This window comes from Oryctolagus cuniculus, chromosome 17 (genome assembly GCF_051225735.1).
Source record: "Oryctolagus cuniculus isolate XC-2025 breed Fujian yellow rabbit chromosome 17, ASM5122573v1, whole genome shotgun sequence".
NCBI classification, from domain to species: domain Eukaryota; kingdom Metazoa; phylum Chordata; class Mammalia; order Lagomorpha; family Leporidae; genus Oryctolagus; species Oryctolagus cuniculus.
The window spans coordinates 37,714,441-37,737,378 of NC_142883.1; the positions used below are offsets into that span (position 1 = coordinate 37,714,441).

The 22,938-nt window shown below is 44.5% G+C and overlaps 1 protein-coding gene across 5 annotated transcripts in view; it reads left to right on the forward strand.

The window, feature by feature from the left end:
- AATF (apoptosis antagonizing transcription factor) overlaps positions 1 to 22,938 on the forward strand; it is a 122,519-nt gene that overhangs the window by 84,075 nt on the left and 15,506 nt on the right. For 4 of the 5 annotated variants that reach the window (XM_008271166.5, XM_070061046.2, XM_051824700.3 and 1 more), the window contains one exon: positions 6,705 to 6,776. In XM_008271166.5, the coding sequence (XP_008269388.1) occupies positions 6,705 to 6,776 (72 nt within the window). Of the gene's footprint in view, positions 1 to 6,704; positions 6,777 to 12,642; positions 12,927 to 22,938 lie in introns of those variants that run through there. The other variant, XM_089317370.1, reaches the window with a different exon arrangement.

Consider the following 22,938-nt stretch of genomic DNA (forward strand, 5'->3'; position numbering starts at 1 on the left):
TTTGTTTTTGAGTCCATTCAGCCAGTCTGTCTTTTAACTGGAGAGTTAGGGCCATTTTCATTCAAGGTGACTATTCATAAGTAATGACTTTGCCCTGCCATTTTTCCATAAATATTCCTATTTTTTACTTTGGATTTCCTTAGCACTTTTACTGGCAGCTTTTCTTCCTCTTTGTTCTTCTGTAGTGATGACCGTGTTTTTGTGTTTCTGTGTGCAGCACATCCTCAAGCATCTTCTGCAGGGCTGGACAGGTGGATTTCATTAGTTTATGCATTTGCTTCTGATTACTTCTAAATAATCCTAAGATCAATTTTTTGAATTCTGTTTCTGACATTTCTTCAGTCTCGTCATCTTCACAATCTAGTAGTGAGGTGTTGTGTTCTTTTGAGGGTGTCACATTGTCTTCCTTATTCTTGTTTCTTCAATTTGTTCATTTGTTTTTCTGCATTTGTGGGGATACTTGTTGGTTTCTTTCATTTTTTGCTGTGGTTGCTTTTGTCTTTGGACTATGTGTGGATTAGTGGAGAGTCTGCTTTCAGGGAATAACTAGAGGTGTGTGGTGGGAGTGGCCAGGGAGCTCTGTTCAGTGCTCCAGGGTGAAGGGTGTGTCTGAGAAAACACCCAAGTTTGGTGTGGTAATTTTTTTTTTTTTTTTTAATCAGAGGGGAGGTTTCTTCTTGTCTGTTGGCATAGACTCAGCTGAGCTCCTCTCCTCGAAGGAGACCAGTGCCTGGGTGCTAGCCCCAGTGAGTATATTATTCATCTGCTCTGCTACAAGGACCACACAAAGGATCTGTGCAATCCTCAGTATAAGCTCAGATTCCCCAGCAGTGTCTCTCACCAGGTAACCAAGGAGCCCTGATAGTGTGGAGCCTCTCATGGTGACTGCCCAGTGTCCCAGCCACACCCTCAGTCCTCCCATGCAGCCTCATTGTTTCCACAGTCTCGGTGGCACACAAGCCTTTCACAGTCACGAGCACCCAGCCCCCTGTCTATTCTCCCCACCAGACTCAGGAGTCTCCGCCTGGCTGGTTGCTGGGGGCAGATATGAGCTGGCATAGCTGTTACATATGTCCAAAATGGTGCTTTCTGTCTGTCAGCTTTTACAGGACACCTTTGCAGGACGATTGGGGAGAGAGAAAATGTGCCCTCCCCCTTTGTTTTTTCTCCTCTATTTTGGTGGGTACACCATCCCCCATGGGGCTTCAAGCCAGATTCCCTCTAGGCTCTTCCTGCAGCTTTTTCACCAGTGACTTGGGCTGCTGCAGTCTGGTCTCACCTTGCTCTCCAGTGCTGGTGTGGAGGCTCTCTGCTGGTGGGGTCCTAAGTTGTGGATGTCTTCGCCCTACATGTAGGTCCACTGTGTTCCTCCAATTTACATAGTTTCCTCTGCTGTTTCTCCCTAACTCTTCCCTCAGACTGCACTCTTTCTGCTTTTTTAAAACTATCTTCTAGAGTCAAGCAGCAAGCTCCCTCCCTACCCTGCATCTTAATCCACTCCAAGAGTTACTTTAATATTCATTTCAATTGTAATTATTGATTATTAGTATTTTACTCAGCATTGCATGCAGGTGAATTTAACATTATCTAATCAGAAGCCATAATGTGAATGGATTCAACTCTAGGGCTTTTTTTTTTTTTTTTTTTTTTTTTTAAATAGGATGATGTCTTACTGTGTTAGTGTACTTTTAAAAGCAAGGCTGGAGCCAGGAACTCAGCCTAGGTTTCCCATATGGGTGGCAGGAGTCTAGTTGCTTCGACCATCACCTTTGCCTCCCAGGATCTGGATTAGAAGGAAGATGGAGTCAGGAGCCAGAGGCAGCTGGAGGCAGTATCAGAACCAGGCACTCTGTTATGGGCATCTTAACCGCCAGACCAAATGCCTACCTATATACATTCTTGCATAACAAAATTACATTTGTCTTTGTCTGGCTGTTTAATACAAAAATACACACCTTTCTTCAGCAGCACTGAGATCAGCTCAGTGCTGAGTGTTAAGTACACATTACTAAATTGTCTTTAATCTGAATTACTTCTTAAAGCCTGTCTTTCATCTCGTGTACTTTTTAAAAAAGATTTATTTAATAGGCAGAGTTACAGACCGAGGAAGAGGCAGAGAGAAAGGTCTTCCATCCACTGATTTAGTCCCCAGATGGTCACAGTGGCTGGAGTTGAGCTGATCTGAAGCCAGGAGCTTCTCGATCTCCCACACATGTACAAGGGCCCAAGGACTTGGGCCGTCTTCTACTGCTTTCCCAGGCCACAGCAGAGAGCTGGATTGGAAGCAGAGCAGCTGAGATTAGAACTGGTGCCCATATGGGATGCTGGTGCCGCAGTTAGAGGCTTACCCCTCTATGCCACAGCATAGACCCCCCCTCATTGTGTACTTAATAGTTATTGAGTAAATTGTATTAAAGTATAGTCTGTTGAACATTGCCAATTTAAATGTCCTCAAAGTCACGTTAAAAAATCAAAATGAAACAGATGGACTTTAATAATGTTTCATTTAACCCAGTATATAAAAAATGGCTGATCATCTGTTATTTTAAATGTTCTTTGTGGGGCCGGCGCCGCGGCTCAATAGGCTAATCCTCTGCCTTGCGGCGCCGGCACACCGGGTTCTAGTCCCGGTCGGGGTGCCGGATTCTGTCCCGGTTGCCCCTCTTCCAGGCCAGCTCTCTGCTGTGGCCAGGGAGTGCAGTGGAGGATGGCCCAAGTGCTTGGGCCCTGCACCCCATGGGAGACCAGGAGAAGCACCTGGCTCCTGCCATCGGATCAGCGCGGTGCGCCGGTCCGCAGCGCGCCGGCCACGGCGGCCATTGGAGGGTGAACCAACGGCAAAGGAAGACCTTTCTCTCTGTCTCTCTCTCTCTCACTGTCCACTCTGCCTGTCAAAAAATAAAAAAATAAAAAAATTAATAAAATGTTTTTTGTGATATATTTCACATTATCACATTCTTTTGTCTCAGGTTTTTAGAATCTGATATGTGTCTTATAATGACAGTATATCTTGGTTCATATTTACCACATTTCAAATGTTCAGTAACCATATGTGGGTAGTGGTTACTGTATTGGACAATACAACTGTAGAAAGTAGTCAATACTATTTTTTTAAGATTTATTAATTTATTTGAAAGGCAGTGTTACAGACAGAGGAAAAGACATAGAAAGAGGTCTTAAAGAGGTCTTCCATCTGTTGGTTCACCCCCCAAATGGCTGCAGTGACCAGAGATTCAGCAATCCAAATTCAGGAGCCGGGAGCTTCTTCCTGGTCTCCCATGCGGGTGCAAGGGCCCAAGCACCTGGGCCATCTTTCACTGCTTTCCCAGGCTAATTAGCAAGGAGCTGGATCGAAAGTGGAGCAGCTGGGAGTTGAACTGATGCCCATATGGGATGCCAGTGCTGCAGGCAGAGGCTTAACCTACTACACCACAGCATTGGCCCAGTAGAAGTTCAGTTAATCCTGTTTTTGGACATAACTAAGAGTAATATTCATTTTCAGATGGACACTGCAAGTTTGATGAAACCCGAAGATATTAAAATTTACTTAACAGTATTTTTGTTATTTTTTTAAAAGAATTTTTTTTTAGGCCAGCGCCACGACTCAATAGGCTAATCCTCCGCCTGCGGCGCTGGCACACCGGGTTCTAGTCCCGGTCGGGCACCGGATTCTGTTCCAGTTGCTCCTCTTCCAGTCCAGCTCTCTGCTGTGGCCAGGGAGTGCAGTGGAGGATGACCCAAGTGCTTGGGCCCCTGCACCCGCTTGGGAGACCAGGAGAAGCACCTGGCTCCTGGCTTCGGATCAGCGCGGTGTGCCGGCCGCAGCGGCCATTGGAGGGATGAACCAATGGAAAAGGAAGACCTTTCTTTCTGTCTCTCTCTCTCTCACTGTCCACTCTGCCTGTCAAATAAAAAAAAAGAATTTTTTTTTTTTTATTTGAAAGGCAGTCACAGAGGCAGAGAAAGAGAGAGAGAGACAGAAAGGTCTTCCTTTTCCATTGGTTCACCCCCCAATGGTGAGAGAGAGAAAGAGAGAGCGAGCGAGCGAGCGAGAGCGCTCTTCCATCTGATGGTTCACTCCCCAAATGGCTGTAATGACCAGAGCTGGGCCTATCTGAAGTCAGGAGCCAGGAACTTCTTCTGGGTCTCCCATGTGGGTGCAGGGGCCCAAAGACTTGGGCCATCTTTGACTGCTTTCCCAGGCCATATATGCTGTATGTTTAAATAGAAAGGTTATTTGAGTATTTATGATTTCATGCATTGATACAACCTCTGGGAGGGTGTTTTGGCATAGCTTTTCCATTTTACACATGCATACATCTTAATTCAGCAGTTTCATATCTGAAAAATTATCCACTAGAGATGTATGAATGGGTTGGCATTATGGCACAGCAGGTTAAGTCACACTTAAAATGCCCATTTTCCATATTGGAGTGCCAATTTGAATCCTGCCTACTCTGCTTCCAGTCTGGCTTCATTCAAATGCATCCTGGCAGAAGCAGATGATGAGGCCGGCACCACGGCTCACTAGGCTAATCCTCCGCCTCGCGGCGCTGGCACACCGGGTTCTAGTCCCGGTCGGGGTGCCGGATTCTGTCCCGGTTGCCCCTCTTCCAGGCCAGTTCCCTGCTTTGGCCCTGGAGTGCAGTGGAGGATGGCCCAAGTGCTTGGGCCCTGCACCCCATGGGAGACCAGGAGAAGCACCTGGCTCCTGGCTTTGGATCAGCGCAGTGTGCTGCTGCAGTGCGCTGACCGCGGCGGCCATTGGAGGGTGAACCAACGGCAAAGGAAGACCTTTCTCTCTGTCTCTCTCTTTCACTGTCCACTCTGCCTGTCAAAAAAAAAAAAAAAAAAAGCAGATGATGGCTCAAATTCTTGGGCTCCTGCCACCCACATGAGATACCCTGGTAGAGCTCCTGGCTCTCAGTTTCAGCTTGGCCCAACCTTGGCTATTGGGACCCTTTGGGGAGTGAATTAATTGATCAAAGGTCTGTTTCCCCAACCCCCAGTGCTTCTTTGCCTTTCAAATAAATAACCTTTTTTAAAAAAATGAAAATATGTATAAGAGTCTTCACTTTGTCATTATTTAATCTGTTTTTTAAAAGGGAGAGGTTATATATGTCCATCAGTAGGAGATTCAAAAAATTATAATATGTCGACAGAATGGCTTACTCTGAGACTGAGATAAAGTATAGAATATGATATGGTTCAGTGGAAAAAAACATAATACAGAATATTGGGTTGTGTGTCACTTAATGATGGGGAGATGTTCTGAGAAATGCGTTGTTTGGCAATCTCATCGATGTGTAAACATCATAGAGTGCTCTGACATAAACCTGGCTGGTGTAGCTGATTGCACACCTAGGCTGTGTGGTATATACTGCTGTATACTGTGCATTGTGAACTGAAGCATCATTACGCACATGTGCATTATAATACCGTTTTATGTTAAATATGTTAAGTTTTTGTTTGTCAATGGGAAATACAACAAAATTTAGTTTTAGTTAACAATTATTGTTTCTAGGGGATAGGACTACAGGGGACTTTTCAATGTGATGCATAGAGTTTTGTGCTTTGGTTTTCATTATATAAAAATAATTGGTAACAATAGAACTGTTCAAAAATATAAAATATTATGGTGCTTCGGCAATTCTGTGTAGGCATTTGTTGGACAATGCTTACAATGCTAAGTTAAAAAATTAAAAAAAAACACAAAAGGTGTTTAAATATATATATATATATATATATATATATACACACACACAGAAGGGACTGGCGTTGTGGTATAGCAGGGTCAGTCTCTGCCTCTAATGCTGGCATGCCATACAGGTGCTGGTTTGAGACCCGGCCAATCTACTTCCGATCCAGCTCCCAGCTAATATGCTGGGGAAAGCAACGGGAGATAGCCTAAGTGCTTGGGCCCCTGTACCCACAGGGGTGCTGTTGCCAGTAGATAGCTTAAATGACACTGAAAAAATGATTACAGTGTATATAAAGGATGAAAATGAGTAATTAAGGCTTCATTGTCTTTTTTTTTTTTTTTAAGATTTCATTTATTTATTTGAGAGGTAGAGTTACAGACAGTGAGAGGAAGAGACAGAGAGAAAGGTCTTCTTGCATTGGTTCACTACCCAGATGGCTGCAACGGCCAGAGCTGCACCAATCTGAAGCCAGGTGCCAGGTGCTTCCTTCTGGTCTCCCATTCGGGTGCAGGGGCCCAAGGACTTGGGCCATCTTCTACTGCTTTCCCAGGCCATAGCAGAGAGCTGGATTGGAAGAGGGGCAGCTGGGACCAGAACCAGCGCGCATATGGGATGCCGGCGCCGCAGGCAGAGGATTAACCTACTGCGCCGTGGAGCTGGCCCCCTCATTGTCTTTTTTCTGGAGTAACATTGAAGGGTTTGTATATTGCTCAAAGAAACAAGAGTTATCTGCTCTTTCGGGGGCCTGTGATGATATAAATGGATCTGTGTTGGTCTGTGTCCTTTATCGCGTGTATTGTTGGCAGATTTTTAAACCTGTAGCATTATGGGAAAAGGGAAAAATAATATTATGAGTTGTAAGTGCTTGTAAATTTTTCTCTAGTCCTCTCTGGATGTTCCTGTCATCAGTTCTGGAGTTTGTCAATCCAAACAATGTGGTGTTTCCTTTTCTAGGTTAATAGTTCCTAATGTTGCTGTCTCTTTGTTTCCTGCTCTGTTTAGGTTTCATGTCCTTAGCAAGCTACTGAGCTTCATGGCACCTATTGACAGTACTACAATGAATGATGATGCTAGGTGAGTAATAGATTAATTATATGTCTCAGATGGCTTCATGACAGCCTAATATTGACCTGTTCTATAGCCTGTCACCCTCTCTGTTTCTTATCAGTTCCCATAAACCTCAGTGCTGCCTTTGGTCATTTGATTCTGCTGTTTTTCTTCTTCTTCTTCTTCTTTTTTTTTAGGATTTTATTTATTTGAGAGGTAGAGTTACAGACAGTGAGAGGGAGAGACAGAGAGAAAGGTCTTCTGCTGGTTCACTCCCCAAATGGCCACAATGGCAGGAGCTGGGCTGATCCAAAGCCAGGAGCTTCCTCCAGGTCTCCCACATGGGTGAAGGGGCCCAAACACTTGGGCCACCTTCTACTGCTTTCCTAGGCCATAGCAGAGAGCTGGATTGGAAGAGAAGCACCTGGGACTAGAACCGGTGCCCATATGGGATGCCAGTGCCGCAGGCGGAGGATTAACCTACTGTGCCACAGCGCCAGCCCCTTGTTTCATTTTTTGACTTTAGGCCACTTCCCTGGGATATCTGAACCCCTATCCCAAATAAAGGGTTGGGATGGCTCCTGTGCTTGCTTTTTGTGTAGGGGCTGTGTACATCTGCTCTCTTCACATTGGTGAACCGTTGTGAACCAGTAGATGGAAGATCCTCTGTCTTTCCCTCCCTCTTTGCTGTCCGCCTTTCAAATAAATATTTTTTTAAGATTGATTTATTTGAAATTGAAAGAAATACAGAAAGAGAGAATCCACATTAGCAAGGAGCTGGATCAGAAGTGGAGCCAGGACTCAAACGGGTACCCATATGGGATGCTGGCACTGCAGGAAGAGGCTTAACCTTCTGTGCCACAATGCCAGTCCTAATCTTTTTTTTCTTTTTATAGATTTACTTATTTATTCAAAAGAGTTAGAGAGAGCTTCTCTACTGTGGTTCACTCCTGTGATATCTGCAATGACTGAAGCTGGGCTAGGCCAGAATCAGGAGCCAGGGGCTATATCTGCATCTCCTGTGTGAGTGGCAGGAATCCAAAGACCTGGGCCATCTCTGCTGCTTTTCCCAGGCTGTTAACAGGGCACTGGATAGGAAGTGGGGCAGCTGGGACACGAACCAGTGCCCATTTATTGCAGCATTGCAGGCATTGGCTTTCCCGCTGTATCACAACACTATCCCCAAAATAAATAAATCTTAAGAAAAAAGTTTTTTTTTTCACAGATTCCTAGAAGCCCCTGTGTCCTTTGAGTTGTCCCCCTTTCTTTGAGTACTAACTTATTTCCGTCCCAAGATGCTCAGGGCTTGTCTTAACACATTTGTCACTTCCTTTCTTGGAATCAGTCTTTCTCGAAGGAGCACTGGTTCTTTTTTTTTTTTTTTTTTTTTTTTTTGACAGGCAGAGTGGACAGTGAGAGAGAGAGATAGAGAGAAAGGTCTTCCTTTGCCGTTAGTTCACCCTCCAATGGCCGCCGCGGTCAGCGCACTGCAGCCGGCACACCACGCTGATCCGATGGCAGGAGCCAGGTACTTATCCTGGTCTCCTATAGGGTGCAGGGCCCAAGGACTTGGGCCATCCTCCACTGCACTCCCTGGCCACAGCAGAGAGCTGGCCTGGAAGAGGAGCAACCGGGACAGAATCCGGTGCCCCGACCAGGACTAGAACCTGGTGTGATGGCGCCCCAAGGCGGAGGATTAGCCTAGTGAGCCGCGGTGCCGGCTATGAGCGCTGGTTCTTTTCAGGTGGTTGTGGTATTTAGAAGTCAAGATCTGAGGACAGGTGGTGCTCACAGTTACAGATGGCATTGTTTCTAGCAGATGCACTTTGTGCATATTCCCAAAAAATCTCAATACTTATTTCTATGAGTTCCCCTTCAGGATGTCACTGTTTTTCTTTTTTATGTAACTGAAATATATTGTACTATAAATCTTGTTTATTATCATTTCCATGTTAAAATTTTAGTTTTAAATGACAGGTAATACTTTCATAACATTTATTTAGCTGTTCACTGATTGTTAGACATTTAAATTGTTTTTAATTGTCAGTATTGTAAATAATGCTGTGATAGACATTTTTAACCATAAATACTAACCAAGTGGAATGATTGGTTCCCAAGTATGCACATGTGGGGTTGGCATCTTCATCCCCCCAGCTTATAACCTTTGTGTTTGAAAAGTGTTTTGTTTGCTACCAGACCCCTCAGTTTCCCTCAACTTATCTGAGAATGGACAGGCCTGTGTTCAGGCAGAGCCCGTCACTGTTTTTCTTTTGGCTTCTTCAGTGTGTTGAGTGTATAGCTTGTGGATGGTCTGAGTCAGTTTGCTGTTGTCTTGGTACCCCTGGTGCTGTCCTGTGCTTTGTAATACCTAGGTATAGCTGAATATAACTAGATCACTAATATGACCTAGTCTGTTTGACTTTGCAAAGTAAAATGAGTATATCTTGCATTTCTTGTGAAGATAGTGTGAAAAAATGACATCAGTAGGAAATGACAACTGGATGATTAAAACAAAACCAGCCCCTAATGGTTACATAATTATCAAGGCATAAGTGAAACCTGCCACTGTGGTTTGGATCTTGTTTGTCCCTAAAGATTCATTTGTTGGAGGTTTGGTGTTGTTGGGAAGTAGTGGAGCCTTTAAGAATTGTCATGTTGGGGCCAGTGTTGTGGTATAGTCAGTCAGTTAAGCCACCTTTGAGTGCCAGTTGGATTCCTGGCTGCTCCAGTTCCTATCCAGATCTCTGCTTATGTGCCTGGGAAAACAGAAGAAAATGTTTGAAGTTCTTGGTCCGCTGCCACCCATTTTTTTAAAAATGGATAAATTATTAACTTGGGCCAAAAAGTTCAGTAAGTGATCTTTTTTTTTTCTGTTATGTAGAGTTTTTGTAAATCTTCAGGACTATCCCAGTAAGAATAGTTGTATGGGGAGGATATTTGTCTTATGGTTAAGACACCTACCTCTCATATAGGATTGCCTGAGTTCAGTGCTCACTTTTGGCTCCTGGTGCCAATCTCCTGCTAATTCAGACCCTGGGAGGCAACATTGATGGCTCAGGTAATTGGGTTCCTGCAGCCTACATGGAAGGTCTTGGTTGAGTTACTGGCTCCTGGCTTTGGCCCTGGGCATTTGGGGAGTGAACCAGCAATGTGAGCTCTATCTCCTGCTTCTTAGAGAGAGAGAGAATAATGGCCAAGGCATGCTAACTAGCACACTTCAAAATTATAAAAGAAAAATAACACATTGCAAAGATCATAGTCTTTGACCTTTATCAGTAAAAGAAATTCATATTAAAATAGATTTCCTTTTTTTCCTTATTCACTTGGAAAACATACCAATGTTGTAAGGAACTAGCACTTTCATATACTGATGTTGGCAACATAGTTGGCACAATCATTTGGAGGGCTATTTGGCAATATGTTTTCAATTATTAAATATATGTATCAGTTGATCTGGAAAAATCTTTGTAGGGATAGACTTAAGGAAATAGCTAGTTGCTAAATATATTTTGTATCGCAGATCTTTGTTGCAGTATTGTTTATGGTGAAGAAAAATAAGCAATAACCCAAATGATCATCAGTAGAGAACTAGATAAATAAATCCGAGCCAAGTCATTCACTGAGGGCTGAACAAGTTCCCTAGCAGATATTGACCCGTTTTCACTACCTAGCTCCATTCCTGAGTCTGCTTCCTTCTTTCTTTTTTTGTTTTTTAAAGATTTTTTTTTTCATTTGTTCACTTGAAAGAATTACAGAGAGGCAGATGCAGAGAGAGGTCTTCCATCCGTTAGTTCACTCCCCAAATGGCCTCAATGGCTGGAGCTGCACCAATCTGAAGCCAGGAGCCAGGAGCCTCTTCTAGTTCTCCCACGCAGGTCCAGGGGCCCAAGGATTTGGGCCATCTTCTTCTACTGCTTTCCCAGGCCATAGCAGAAAGCCAGATCAGAAGTGTAGCAGCCAGGACCCGAACTGGCACCCATATAGGATGCCAGTACTGCAGGCGGCAGCTTTACCTGCTATACCACAGTGCTGGCCCCTCTGCTTCCTTCTAATGCAGACCGGAAGGCAAAGGTGATGGCTCAAGTAGTTGGATCTCTGCTACCCATGTGGGAGACTTGGAGTGAGTATCTGGCTCCTGGCTTCAGCTCTACCCAGTCCTGGCTATTATGGGCATTTGGGGAATATACCAGTATATAGGAACTCACTCTGTCAGCTTCTCAAATTACAAAAACAAACAATTAAATTATAAGCAACTGTAATATCCATTTGTATTTTTTATAAAAATGAGGGGCTGGTGTTGGCATAGCAGGTTAAGCTGCCACCTGCAACACTGGCATCCAATATGGGTGCTGGTTCGAGTCCTGGCTGTTTCACTTCTGATCCAGCTTCCTGTTAATGGCCTGGGAAAGCAGTGGAGGATGACTCAAGTGTTTGGGCCCTTGCACCAGTGTGGGAGACCCCTATGAAGCTCCTGGCTCCTGGCTTTGGTTTGGCTCAGCTCCAGCCATTGCTACCATCTAGGAGAGCAAACCGGAAGATGGAAAATCTCTCTCTGTCTCTCTCTGTAATTCTGCCTTTCAAATAAATAAATCTAAAGATTTATTTGTTTATTTAAAATTTATTATTGAATTTATTTGAGAGGCAGAGAGTGCAAGCATGTGAGTGTGAGCAAGCGATTTCATCCACTGGTTCACTACCCAAATGTCCACAACTGCTGGGCCAAAGCAGGGACCCAAGAACTCAATCTAGGTCTCTCACATGAGTGGTAGGGACCCAAGTGCTTGGGCCATAACTGCTGCCTTCCAGGATCTGCAGTATCAGGAAGCTGGAGCCAGGAATTGAACCCAGATACTCCAGTGTGGGGTGTTAAAGGCTAAATGTTCTCCCTTCCCCCGATCATGGAAAATACACACAGCATGAAATGCTGTGACCTTTTGATTTTTTGTTCCCTAAGATAGCTCCACACATGGTTCTTTTTTTTTTTTTTTTTTTAAGTTAGGGTTAGGGTTAGGGTTTTATTTTATTAGGTTTTATTTTATTTATTTGAGAGGTAGTTATAGACAGAAAGAGGGAGAGACAGAGAGAGAGGCCTTCCATATGCTGGTTCACTCCCCAAGTGACTGCAATGGCCACAGCTGGGCCGAATGGGAGCCAGGAGCTAGGAGCTAGGAGCTAGGAGCTTCTTCTGGGTCTCCCACACGGTTGCAGGGACCCAAGCACTTGGGCCATCTTCTACTGCTTTCCCAGGCCATAGGCAGAGAATTGGATCACAAGAGGAACAGCCGGGACACCAGCCAGTGCCCATACAGGATGTTGGTGCCGCAGGCGGAGGCTTAGCCTACTATGCCATAGTGCCGGCCCCCACCCCCACATGGTTCTTGTCTTATCCGGATCTGTTTTCCTTTCAGCTATTCCAGAGTTCCAGTTTATTGTCCCGCACATGTGTCTAAACTGGATTAATGCCTGCTGTGTTGTGTTGTGTTTTTTTGGTGAGGGTCAGAGTCCAAATGTGCAGCCTTAAATCCCCTGCATCCCTTGTCCAGTTTGAGCTCAGTAAATTTGTGCTTGGTTGAATTGAATTGAAACTGGAACATAGCTCTCATTAAGAAAGAGTGAAGAAGGGATCTCTAAGACAGGACATTAAAATCCTAGTGGAGAAAGAAATGCTATCTTTAAAGGGATCTTTAAAAGGGTATTGGCATCTTCATTTTGTTTCCTGTGATGTGGTCTGTGTAGTGTTATCTATTTAGTTAATTTCTGCTGATACAAATTCCTTTCTCACACTACAAATTTTTCTGTTCAAGTGATCTATTTTTAAAAAAAAAAAAAAAACTTTTAAAATGCAAAGTAGCCCTATTTTGTCCCTGTATTTCCAAATTTCTGTTCTTTCTAGGTATACTTTGCAAGCTGATTGAAAGGCTTTCAAGCCTGTGGGCTGGGTGTTTGACCTAATAGTAAGGAGACTGATTGGTGCACCTCTGTCCAGTAAAGAAGTGACTGAGTTCAAGTCCCACTTCCATTTCCTATTGTAGCTGGACCTGATTGAGTTCCTGGTTCTTGTCTTCATTTGGGAGTGAACCAGCAGATGGGGGTGCTCTCTCTCTCTCTTTCCTCTCCCCTCCCCTTTCTCCCTCATCCTTCTCCCCCCTTTAAATAAAAAGTAAATAAATAAAAATTGAATGCTTTTAGGTCTCCTTTGTTAGTAAAAGCCTCAGGTAATTTCTGATCCTTTACATGTGCTGGTTCTGTAGTTCTTTACTCTCCTCTGTTATGAGTTAGCAAGGTGGTGTCTGCTGCATACCTGATGGGGATCCACAGTAGTGTAGAAAACAAAAGAATCCCCACTTTGCCCATCTGTTAGGTGTTTGCATGCAAGGGAGGAAGATGCCATGAGCCTGAAATAATGGCTTGCTTTGTTGAACCCTTGATACTCTTGTCTCAGGGCAGCTCAGCTCCCATAGCACTTGCTGCTTGCCCTTCAGAATCATCTTTTTAAAATAATATAATAATAATAATAATAATAATAACATTTTATATATTTGAAAGACAAGTGACAGAGAGAGGGATCTTCTGTCCCTTGGTTCATTCCCCAAATGGCTGCAACTGTCAGGACTGGGCCAGGCCAAAGCTAGGAGCCAGGAATTCCATCTAGGTCTCTGATTCTGGTGGCAATGGTCCTAGTACTTAGGCCATCTTCTGCTTCCCCAAGTGCATTATCCGGGAGCTGGATCAGAAGCAGAGCAGCTGGGACTCAAATCAGCATTCTGATATGGGGTACCAGTAGCGTTGCAGGTGATGGCTTAACCTGCTGTGCCATAATGCTGGAGGCAAGGAATCTGGTGACGGCTGTGAAGGCAGTTTTTCATCGGATGAAGGAAGAGAACATGCATGGCATCTCATGGGTAGAGAATCCCTCTAGGCATATTGTCCCCTACCACAGTACTTACGTGATTGACAGGGTTGCAGTTCACTTGCCTGTTGCAGGTGTTCTACGGTTATCAAGGGCATTTTAGGAACCGAGCTTGCTTCACGTGGTATGAAGCCCTGAGGGTACTCCTGGACCAGAGGGAGCATGTGGTGAAAATGCAGGTCTCTTTCACTAGGGCTTGGACAGTGTGGAAAACTGGGAGGGGATCAAAGTGATCCGCTGCTTCTTGTCTGTGTTAGTTTTTTTGTCATTCATTATGCTGATAGTAAAATGCTGGTGTGACAAGTAGAAGAAGCTACTGAGTAAGACTCTGAGGGAGAGAGGTTTGTCTCAGAACTGGCCAGCAGCTCAGATTTGGGAAAAGGCGTACATGGGAATGGCCTCCTCTGTTGGCTGCTGTTTTGACTGTCACCTTGAAAACTGTCTGACAGCTGTCAGTTTGGTGGGTACCAAAGGAAATTGGTATCTGCCTTGCACTAACTGTTGATTCAAGGAAATGTTAGATAAACTTGATTCCAGTACTTTCCCTTAAAGATGTAGGTTATTGTGTTTTTCTAAGTAGTCTTTTTTCTAAGACTTATTTTATTGATTTGAAAAGCAGAGTTACAGAGGGGGTGGGAGTGGAGGTCGATTTTCCATCCACTGGTTCAATCCCCAAATGGCTCAACGGCCGGAACTGGACCAGGCCAAAGCCAGGAACTTCTTCCATGTCTTCCACATGGGTGCAAGGGCCCAAGGACTTCAGCTATCCCCTGCTACATTCCCAGGCTCATTAGCAGGGAGCCAGATCGGAAAAAGAGTAGCCAGACTTGAACCAGCACCCATATGTGATGCCAGTGTTTGTGGGTGACAGCTTTACCCTCTATTCCACGATGCTGGCCCCAGCTTTTTTTGTTAGCCATCTTAACATTTTATAGATATTCTAGTCTTTTGGAAAGAACATAACATTAAGAAGTTCTCAACAGAAACAGCAAGAATTTCAGTTATAGCCCCATTCTGTCCCCTAAAACAAAACAAAACAAACCCACGATTCCTACTCATTTTATAAAGCTGCTGGCATTCAAACAGAATAGGAGAGAGGAGAGGGCCCTTTAATGATAAGTACCAAGCACCAAATACATTACTGTTGTATATCTGAAGTTTAGAACAGGAATGGACAAATGAAATCCAGTCTTGTAAAGTGCTTTGGCAACACCACTGCCGTGTAGTTCTTGAGGTGCCTTGGTATAATAGAATTTGAACAGGCAATTTGTCTTCAGCTTGCCATTTTTGTGTATGGGTCTGTACCCTAAATGTGGGCATATTCTGCCACATACGGATCCTATCTTGGCCCCCAGGTGGTAACCTGGAGGTTACTTACACCATTTTTTATTCTCCCTGCCTTGTTTTATCCTTTTCTTTAATATGCAGTGATCATGATGAAATATTCTGATGTAGCTTGCTCAGCATCTGAGGAGACTTCAGCTAATAACCCCAGGTATACTCTCCATAGAGCACTATCTGTTGGTTAAAAACTTGCAAGCAAGAGTGGTTAAGACACAGATGTTTTCTCTGAGGCTTCTTATCTCCGTTAGAGACACAGGTTATTCTGACAGGCGAAGCAAGCCCGGGCAAACATGCAACATTGATCTAATCAGCGGGAACAGGCGCGGTGTCTTAGCTGGCGCTACCTTTACCGGCATCATTAAAGGCTCCCATTACTCTTTTATTAGAGGTTCCCTCTCTACCTTATCAGATTACAGAATGAACATAACTCATGGCTGTGATTTGATCTCTTGTTAAAGAGGATTACAGCTTCGCATTAACTGGGATTGACACAGTTTATAATTCGCTTGTTGGTACTCAGGCAGGTGGCGTCACATATTTGACCCCCCAGCGGTGCAAAGGCAAAAGGACCCCCATATATCATCATTAAAGATGGCGTCCAGCACAGAGATAGGAGGCAAGAGGCCTTTCCCCTCCCGTGGTGTCAGAAAGGACAAGGGAAGTATTCTCAAGTTCAGACCTGAGAGCTGGACCCGAGAGTTTTAAAACTGGGTTGAAAAGGAAGCATTGCCGGTGTTTTCTTCTCTTTTTTTCTGATTCGCTACTCTTGAGTGTCTTACTCTGTAGAATTTACATTGTCAGATTGAAGCCCTGTATCCAAGCAGGAGGTGGAGTGATAAAAATGCATCTTCTAGAAAGAGATTGCAGATGCGGAACAGATAAAACCTCCCTAAGATGGGGCTTCTGAACCATAGTTCTCATTTCTGCAGTCATGTGCTCATCATTTCTTCAAAGACTGCAAATCCTTTTTTTCCAGGGATATTTCGCATTCTTTAAAGTGAACATGAATGTGTCTCTTAAGGATGTTTTGTTTTTGAAGCTATTTTATTGTTATTGGCTTTCTAAATCTATTTGCCTTATGAATATTATATTATCAGTAACTGTAACTTGCAAGTGGGTTTGCAGTAGCTGAGTCTCTCACCTTAGAACAGTCACTCATGGGCATTGTTAATGTGTTTAACTGTAGTTATATTGCTAAGTTATATGAGGTCTTCAAAAAGTTGGTGGAAAAATGCATATTATGAAAGAACTATGCATGGATTTTTTTTTAACAAATTTGCACCAAATGGAATTTACCTTTTATTTTTTTTAAGGTTTATCAATTTATGTAGTTGGCAGAGGAGCTCTACATCTGCATGGGTTTAAGAAATTGTCACACCGAAGTGGATTTTTTTCTTTTCTTTAAGGGGGACTTTGTATTTATTTAGTTATTACTTATTTATTTGGCAGAGAGAAGGAGAGCCCTCATCCAGTGGTTCAACTCTCCAAATGCCTACAGTGGCCAAGGGTAGGCCAAAGCCAAGGTTAGGAGCTGGGGACTCAGTTGAGGTCTCACACGTGAGTGGCAGGAAGCGAATTACTTGAGCCATAGGTCCACCCTCCCAGGTTCTGCATTAGGAGGAAGCTGGAATCAGGAGCCCAGGTATGTTGATACGGGATATGGACTTTATTTTATTTGTTAATTGGGAGGCAGAGAAACAAAGAGGAAAACAGACAGCTCCCATATACTGGTTCCCTCTCCAGATGCTGACCTGAAACAGCCAGGGCTGGGTTTGGCTGGACTGAAGCCAGGAACCAGGAACTAAATCCAGGTCTCCTATGTGCGTGGATGCAAACAGCTTCATTAGCATCTTAACTATGGGACTACAATTTTGTTTTTTCCAAGAACTTTTGAAGCACCCTTATGTGTAGACCATTTCTGTTTGTAAGCGCAGCAATCTTTTGCTCTAATTTATCTACCCTAGGTCTGCCACCCTGTTTCTGATTGCCAATGAAATAACATAGAATAGTAGCATTATGATCCACTGATTGGTCATTTACTGTGTGTTAGACACTGCACTAAGCCCTTCATGTACACTTTTACTCATTATAAAAGACCATTGAAGTAGTCGACATAATCTCTGTTTATAGAATCAGAATACAAAGGTGTACAACAATTAAAGAACTTGAAAAGAGCTTGACAAAGTTAAATAGCAAGTAAGAAGTGAAACTAATATGCATCTGGAACTGGGACTCCTAACCCTCACTGCTGTTTCTAGAAAATTGGCAAGTTTTTTTATATGGGAATAATATGTCAAGGGGTATTCCCCATATATATACAGAACACACATACACAGCATTTCTTTCAGTTGGAAACTTAGGAAAAAAATTTAAACTTGTTTGGGTTAAAATGCTTTTTTCTTTCTTTGCTTAGAAAGATACTCTCTGTATAGGAAGGTTCTGCCCATCAGTTCACATTTAGTGTGAATTACTGCCTTTCCAAACCTATTCTTTTTTTTTTTTTTTTTTTTGACAGGCAGAGTGGACAGTGAGAGAGAGAGACAGAGAGAAAGGTCTTCCTTTGCTGTTGGTTCACCCTCCAATGGCCGCACTGATCCGATGCAGGAGCCAGGTGCTTCTCCTGGTCTCCCGTGGGGTGCAGGGCCCAAGCACTTGGGCCATCCTCCACTGCACTCCCTGGCCACAGCAGAGAGCTGGCCTGGAAGAGGGGCAACCGGGACAGAATCCGGCGCCCCAACTGGGACTAGAACCTGGTGTGCTGGCGCTGCAAGGCGGAGGATTAGCCTAGTGAGCTGCGGCGCCGGCCCAAACCTATTCTTCTGGTTACAAAGAACCTATACTTCCCTAGGCTGAATCTTGATCCAATGTACTTAGCCAGTTTCTTCTTCTAGTTCTGCCCCTGCCATCCTCAGGTGTCTGTCTCCTATTTTCCTTGGAGACAGTATCTTTCCCTCATAATAAAAAGAATCCATGCTCTGGAAAGAAAATTTGAGAAATAGACAACAAAAATTCTTCTATCATCTTCCTATTGAATATTATTATTAATACATTTATATGTTTTATTGCAGAATATTTTGTGTATAAATTTTATACAAATTATAAACATGGATATTTTGATCCCTTTTTCCAGTTAACTTTACATTAAAGACATCTTGGTGCCATTATGTATTTAAAAAATTTTTTTTTAATTTACATTTTTGTTTGAAAAAAGTACATTCCATCTGCTGGTTCACTCCCAAATGCCAGCAACAGCCACAGCTGGAGCAGGCAGAAGAATCTAGGAGCCCAGAATTCAATCCCGGTCTCCCATACAGGTGACCGGAACCCAAGTACTTGAATCATTAGCTGCTGTCTTCCAGGTGTGCCTCAGCATGAAGCTAGAAGCAGAAACAGCTGGGACTGCAACTCAGGCACTCTGATGCGGCATGTGGACGCTCCAAAGAGCGTACTGCTGCACTAATGCCTGCGCATTATGATGTGTCTTTGATAGCATTACCATATCCTGTTGTGGGATATTTGTGATTATTGGACACTTAAGTTGCTTATGGTTGCTTTGTCTTTTCCATAAGAGCCGCAGTGAAATCTGTGCTCTAGGTTTTGCTTACATCTTTAGATCTTTTTTTAGAAAATCTATGTCACTTAGATCCACATTCCCAATAGTAAATGCATTGTTTTCTCTAGGCTGCTTTCAAGAATTTTTTTCATTGTCTTTAATTTTTGGAGTATAGTTTATTGTTGTTGTTTTAAGATTTGTTTATTTGAAAGGAAGAGTTAAATAGAGAAAGGGAGAGAGAGAGAGGTCTTCCATCCACTGGTTCACTCCACAAATGGTCACAATAGCTAGAGCTGGGCCAATCTGAAGCCAGGAGCCAGGAGCATCTCCTACAGGGTACAGGGCCCCAAGTACTTGGACCATCTTCCATGCTTTCCCAGGCGCATTAGCAGGGAGCTGGATCGGAAGTGGAGCAGCTGGGACTTGAACCAGTGCCCATATGGGATGCCGGAACCACGGGCAGCGGCTTTACCCGCTTTACCCCAGCACCAGCCCCCATCTTCAGATTCTTCAAGTGTGATTCCTGGGTCAGTGCGTCAGCTTCCTAACGGTTCTCAGTGGTTGTAATTTACATATCTACCCTCCCCACTGAGGCTTGTGTCATTGCACCTTTCCTGTTTTAAAAAATATTTTAGTTCCCTGCTAATAGCCTAGGAAAGCTGTGGAAGATGGTACAAGTGCTTGGGCCCCTGTACCCATGCTGGAGACCGGAAAAAGCTCCTAGATCTTGGCTTCAGCATGGCCCAACCCCGGAAGCTGGAGCAGTTTGGGGAATGGACCAGCAGTTGGAGGATGTCTCCTTTTCTCTAACTCTGCCTTTCAAATAAATAAGTAAATCTTTGAAAAAAAAAATTTTTTTTTTGACAGGCAGAGTGGACAGTGAGAGAGAGAGACAGAGAGAAAGGTCTTCCTTTGCTGTTGGTTCACCCTCCAATGGCCGCTGCGGCCGGCGCACCGCGCTGATCCGATGGCAGGAGCCAGGTACTTATCCTGGTCTCCCATGGGGTGCAGTGCCCAAGCACTTGGGCCATCCTCCACTGCACTCCCTGGCCACAGCAGAGAGCTGGCCTGGAAGAGGGCAACCGGGACAGAATCCAGCGCCCCGACCGGGACTAGAACCCAGTGTGCCGGCGCCGCAAGGCGGAGGATTAGCCTAGTGAGCCACGGCGCCGGCCAATCTTTGAAATTTTTCTAAATTTTCTTTTTATTACTATTTCTAAGCAATTTGATATAGTCTTCATGTTCCCTTGTATTGGGAGTTCATTGATATTGGATGCATGGGTTTATAGTTTTCATTAAACTTTGAAAACATCAAAATATTTTGATGTGCTAAAAATTATCATTTGTTCTTAATTTTTTTAATATTTTATTTATTTGAAAGACAGAGTTATAGAGAGATGGAGAGAGAGAGAGAAGGAGATCTTCCATCCACTGGTTTATTCCCCAAATGGCTGCAATGGCTGGAAGAGAGCCAGGCTGAAGCCAGGAGCCGGGAGCTTCTTCTGGATCTCTTACATGGGTGCAGGGGTCCAAGCATTTGGACCATCCTCCACTGCTTTCCCAGGCACATCAGCAAGGAGCTGGATCGAAAGTGGAGCAGCTGGGACAGAAACTGGCACCTATATGGGATGCCGGCATTGCATGTGGTGGCTTAAGCTGTTAAAGCACAACACTGGGACCCATTTGTTCTTTTTTTTTTTTTTTTTAGAGATTTATTTATTTATTTGAAAGTCAGTTACACAGAGTGAGGAGAGGGAGAGAGAGAGAGAGGTCTTCCCATCCGCTGGTTCACTCCCCAGTTGGCTGCACTGGCCAAAGCTGCGCCAATCAGAAGCCAGGAGCCAAAGAGCTTCCTCTGGGTTTCCCACACAGGGGCAGGGGCCCAAGTGCTTGGGCCATATTCTACTGTTTTTCCCAGGCCATAGCAGAGAGCTAGGTTGGAAGTGGAGTAGCTGGGTCTCTAACAGGTACCCGTATGGCATTGCATGCAGAGGCTTAAGCTGTTATACCATAATGCCGGCCCTCATTTGTTCTTATTTATAACTGTATTGGGGCTGGCATTGTGGCACAACAAGTTAAGCCACTGCCTGCAGTGCCAGCATCCCATATGGCCACCAATTCGAGTCCTGGCTGCTCCATGTCCGATCCAGCTTCCCGCTAATGTGATTGGGAAGGTAGCAGAGGATGGCCTGAGTGCTTGGGTCCCTGCTACCCATGTGGGAAACTTGAAAGAAGCTCCTGACTCCTGGCTTTGGCCTGGCCTATCCCTGGCCATTTAGAGTGAACCAGCAGATGGAAGATCTCTCTCTCGCTATCTTTCTCTCTCTCTCTCTCTCTCTCTCTCTCTGTAGCCTTGCCTTTCAAATAAATAAAATAAATCCATAAAAACAAAAAACCTGATTGAGAACATGCAATGTTCTACATACTGGGCTATTACCTAGTGTTTCTAATTAGTGAGCTTAAAGCACATATATGTTTACCCATCACTTATCTGTTATCACTTGTATTTCTGTTTTTCTCTTTTGGCTATTTTTTCTCTTTGAGTTTCAGTTTTTCTTTGCAGTTTATATGGTTTCTGTATATTATGGATATTATGTTTCATTTCTTTGGCAGATTTTTTTCCATTTTGCTCATCTGTTATGTGGAAAGGCAGAGTTACAGAAAGAGAGAGAGAAAGTTACAGAGAGAAAGAGATCTTCCATCCACTAGTTCAGTCTCCAAATGGCTGCAACAGCAGAAACCAGGAGTCTAGAACTTCCTCTGAGTCTCCCATGTGGGTGGCAGGGGCCCAAGCACTTGGGGCATCTTCCACTGCTTTCCCAGGCACATTAGCAGGAGCTGGATTGGAAGTGGAGCAGCTGGGACTTGAACCAGTACTCATCTGTGATGCCAGGATTCCAGGCAGTGGCTTGATGTTTCGCACCACAACTCCAGCCCTGATGTTAGTGATTTTTTTTTTTTTTTTTTAAGATTGATTTATTTGAGAGGCAGAGAGAAAAAGAGGTCTTTCATTGCTGGTTCACTCCCCAAATGGCTGCAACAGCTAGATGTGGGCTGATCTGAAGCCAGGAGCCAGAAGCTTCCTCCAGGTCTCCCTCGTGGGTGCAGGGACCCAAGCACCTGGATCATCTTCCACTGCTTTCTGTACCCAGCCCATAGCAGACAGCTGGATGGGAAGTGGGGTGCTGGTGCTGCAGGCAGACTTTACCTGCCACACCACAGCACTGGCTCCATTAGTGATTGTTTTATTGGCAACACTGATGCCTCGCTTTCAATGTAATCAAATGTATGGGAGCATTTTCTTTTGGATAGTTTTCATTGCTTTCGTATTTAAGCAATCCCTCCTGTGTTCTGGGATCAGTTATTCACCTCTATTTTCTCTAGTTTCATCTGATTTCTTACTTTTAATACAGTACGTTGCTCATTTTCCATTTCCACGGCCTCCTTTTGAGTCTGCCTCCCTTCCTTTTCTCTCTCCTTTTGTTACTTTCCATGTAGACTGTTACGCTCTGACCCACACGTCTCTGATGTAATCAACCCTGTCTGTCGTTGCTGGGTTCACTTACTTAACATATGACTTGAGTGTGCCCCTCTCTTTGCCTGTAGAATAAAGCCTAAACTCTCTCAAGCCTGCCCCAGAGGTCTTCGAGGATTTGTCGTCTGTCTCCCTTTCTCTCCTTATCACCTGTCTCAGTGTGCAGGACCGTTGTGCTGCCTGGGTAGACCCCACAATCCCTGGAACACACTCCCATGTCCTTCCCTCTGCTCGCTTCGCCTAGCGTGCCTGCTGCCCCAGTCCCGCCCTGTGTTTCCTGTTGAAATGTTCACAGTCAATACAGTACACCTGCCTTTCCCTTTCCAGGGAGCCCCCCCCCCCTCTTTTATTGTAATTTGGTCCATGAAAGGAGTGGGTGGAGGACAGGGAACATGTAGGGACACAGGAACGTGATGACACAGCCAAGGCCATAGCTGTGTTGTGGGGAAGAGGGGTGAAAAGAAGAGACTAGACTGGGCTGGAGAGGGAAGGAGGGGACACCGGCTACATTCCCTCTTCCCCCAGGAAGCATCTCTAGTCGCTGGATCCTCATTGACCTTGGGCCCTCAAGAGTCCATCTCTTATTCTACCTCTGGTGGCTCCTGCTCTCCTTGCCCTCCCCCCCAACAGGTTCTACAGTAGGTACAACCTCTGCCTTTCCTGCATCTGCCCTTTCTCAGATCTCACCTTCCCCTCACCGCGACGCAATTTCTGATTCCTCCTTCCTCTCCTCCCTCCCCACCTCCCCCTGGGTGTGGGTGTGTGCTTGGGGAAGACCAAAGCAATAAAAAAGGATGCACCAGCTCCCCCAGGGAGGGGCAGCAGACAGTAGTGGGGGAGGGGACTG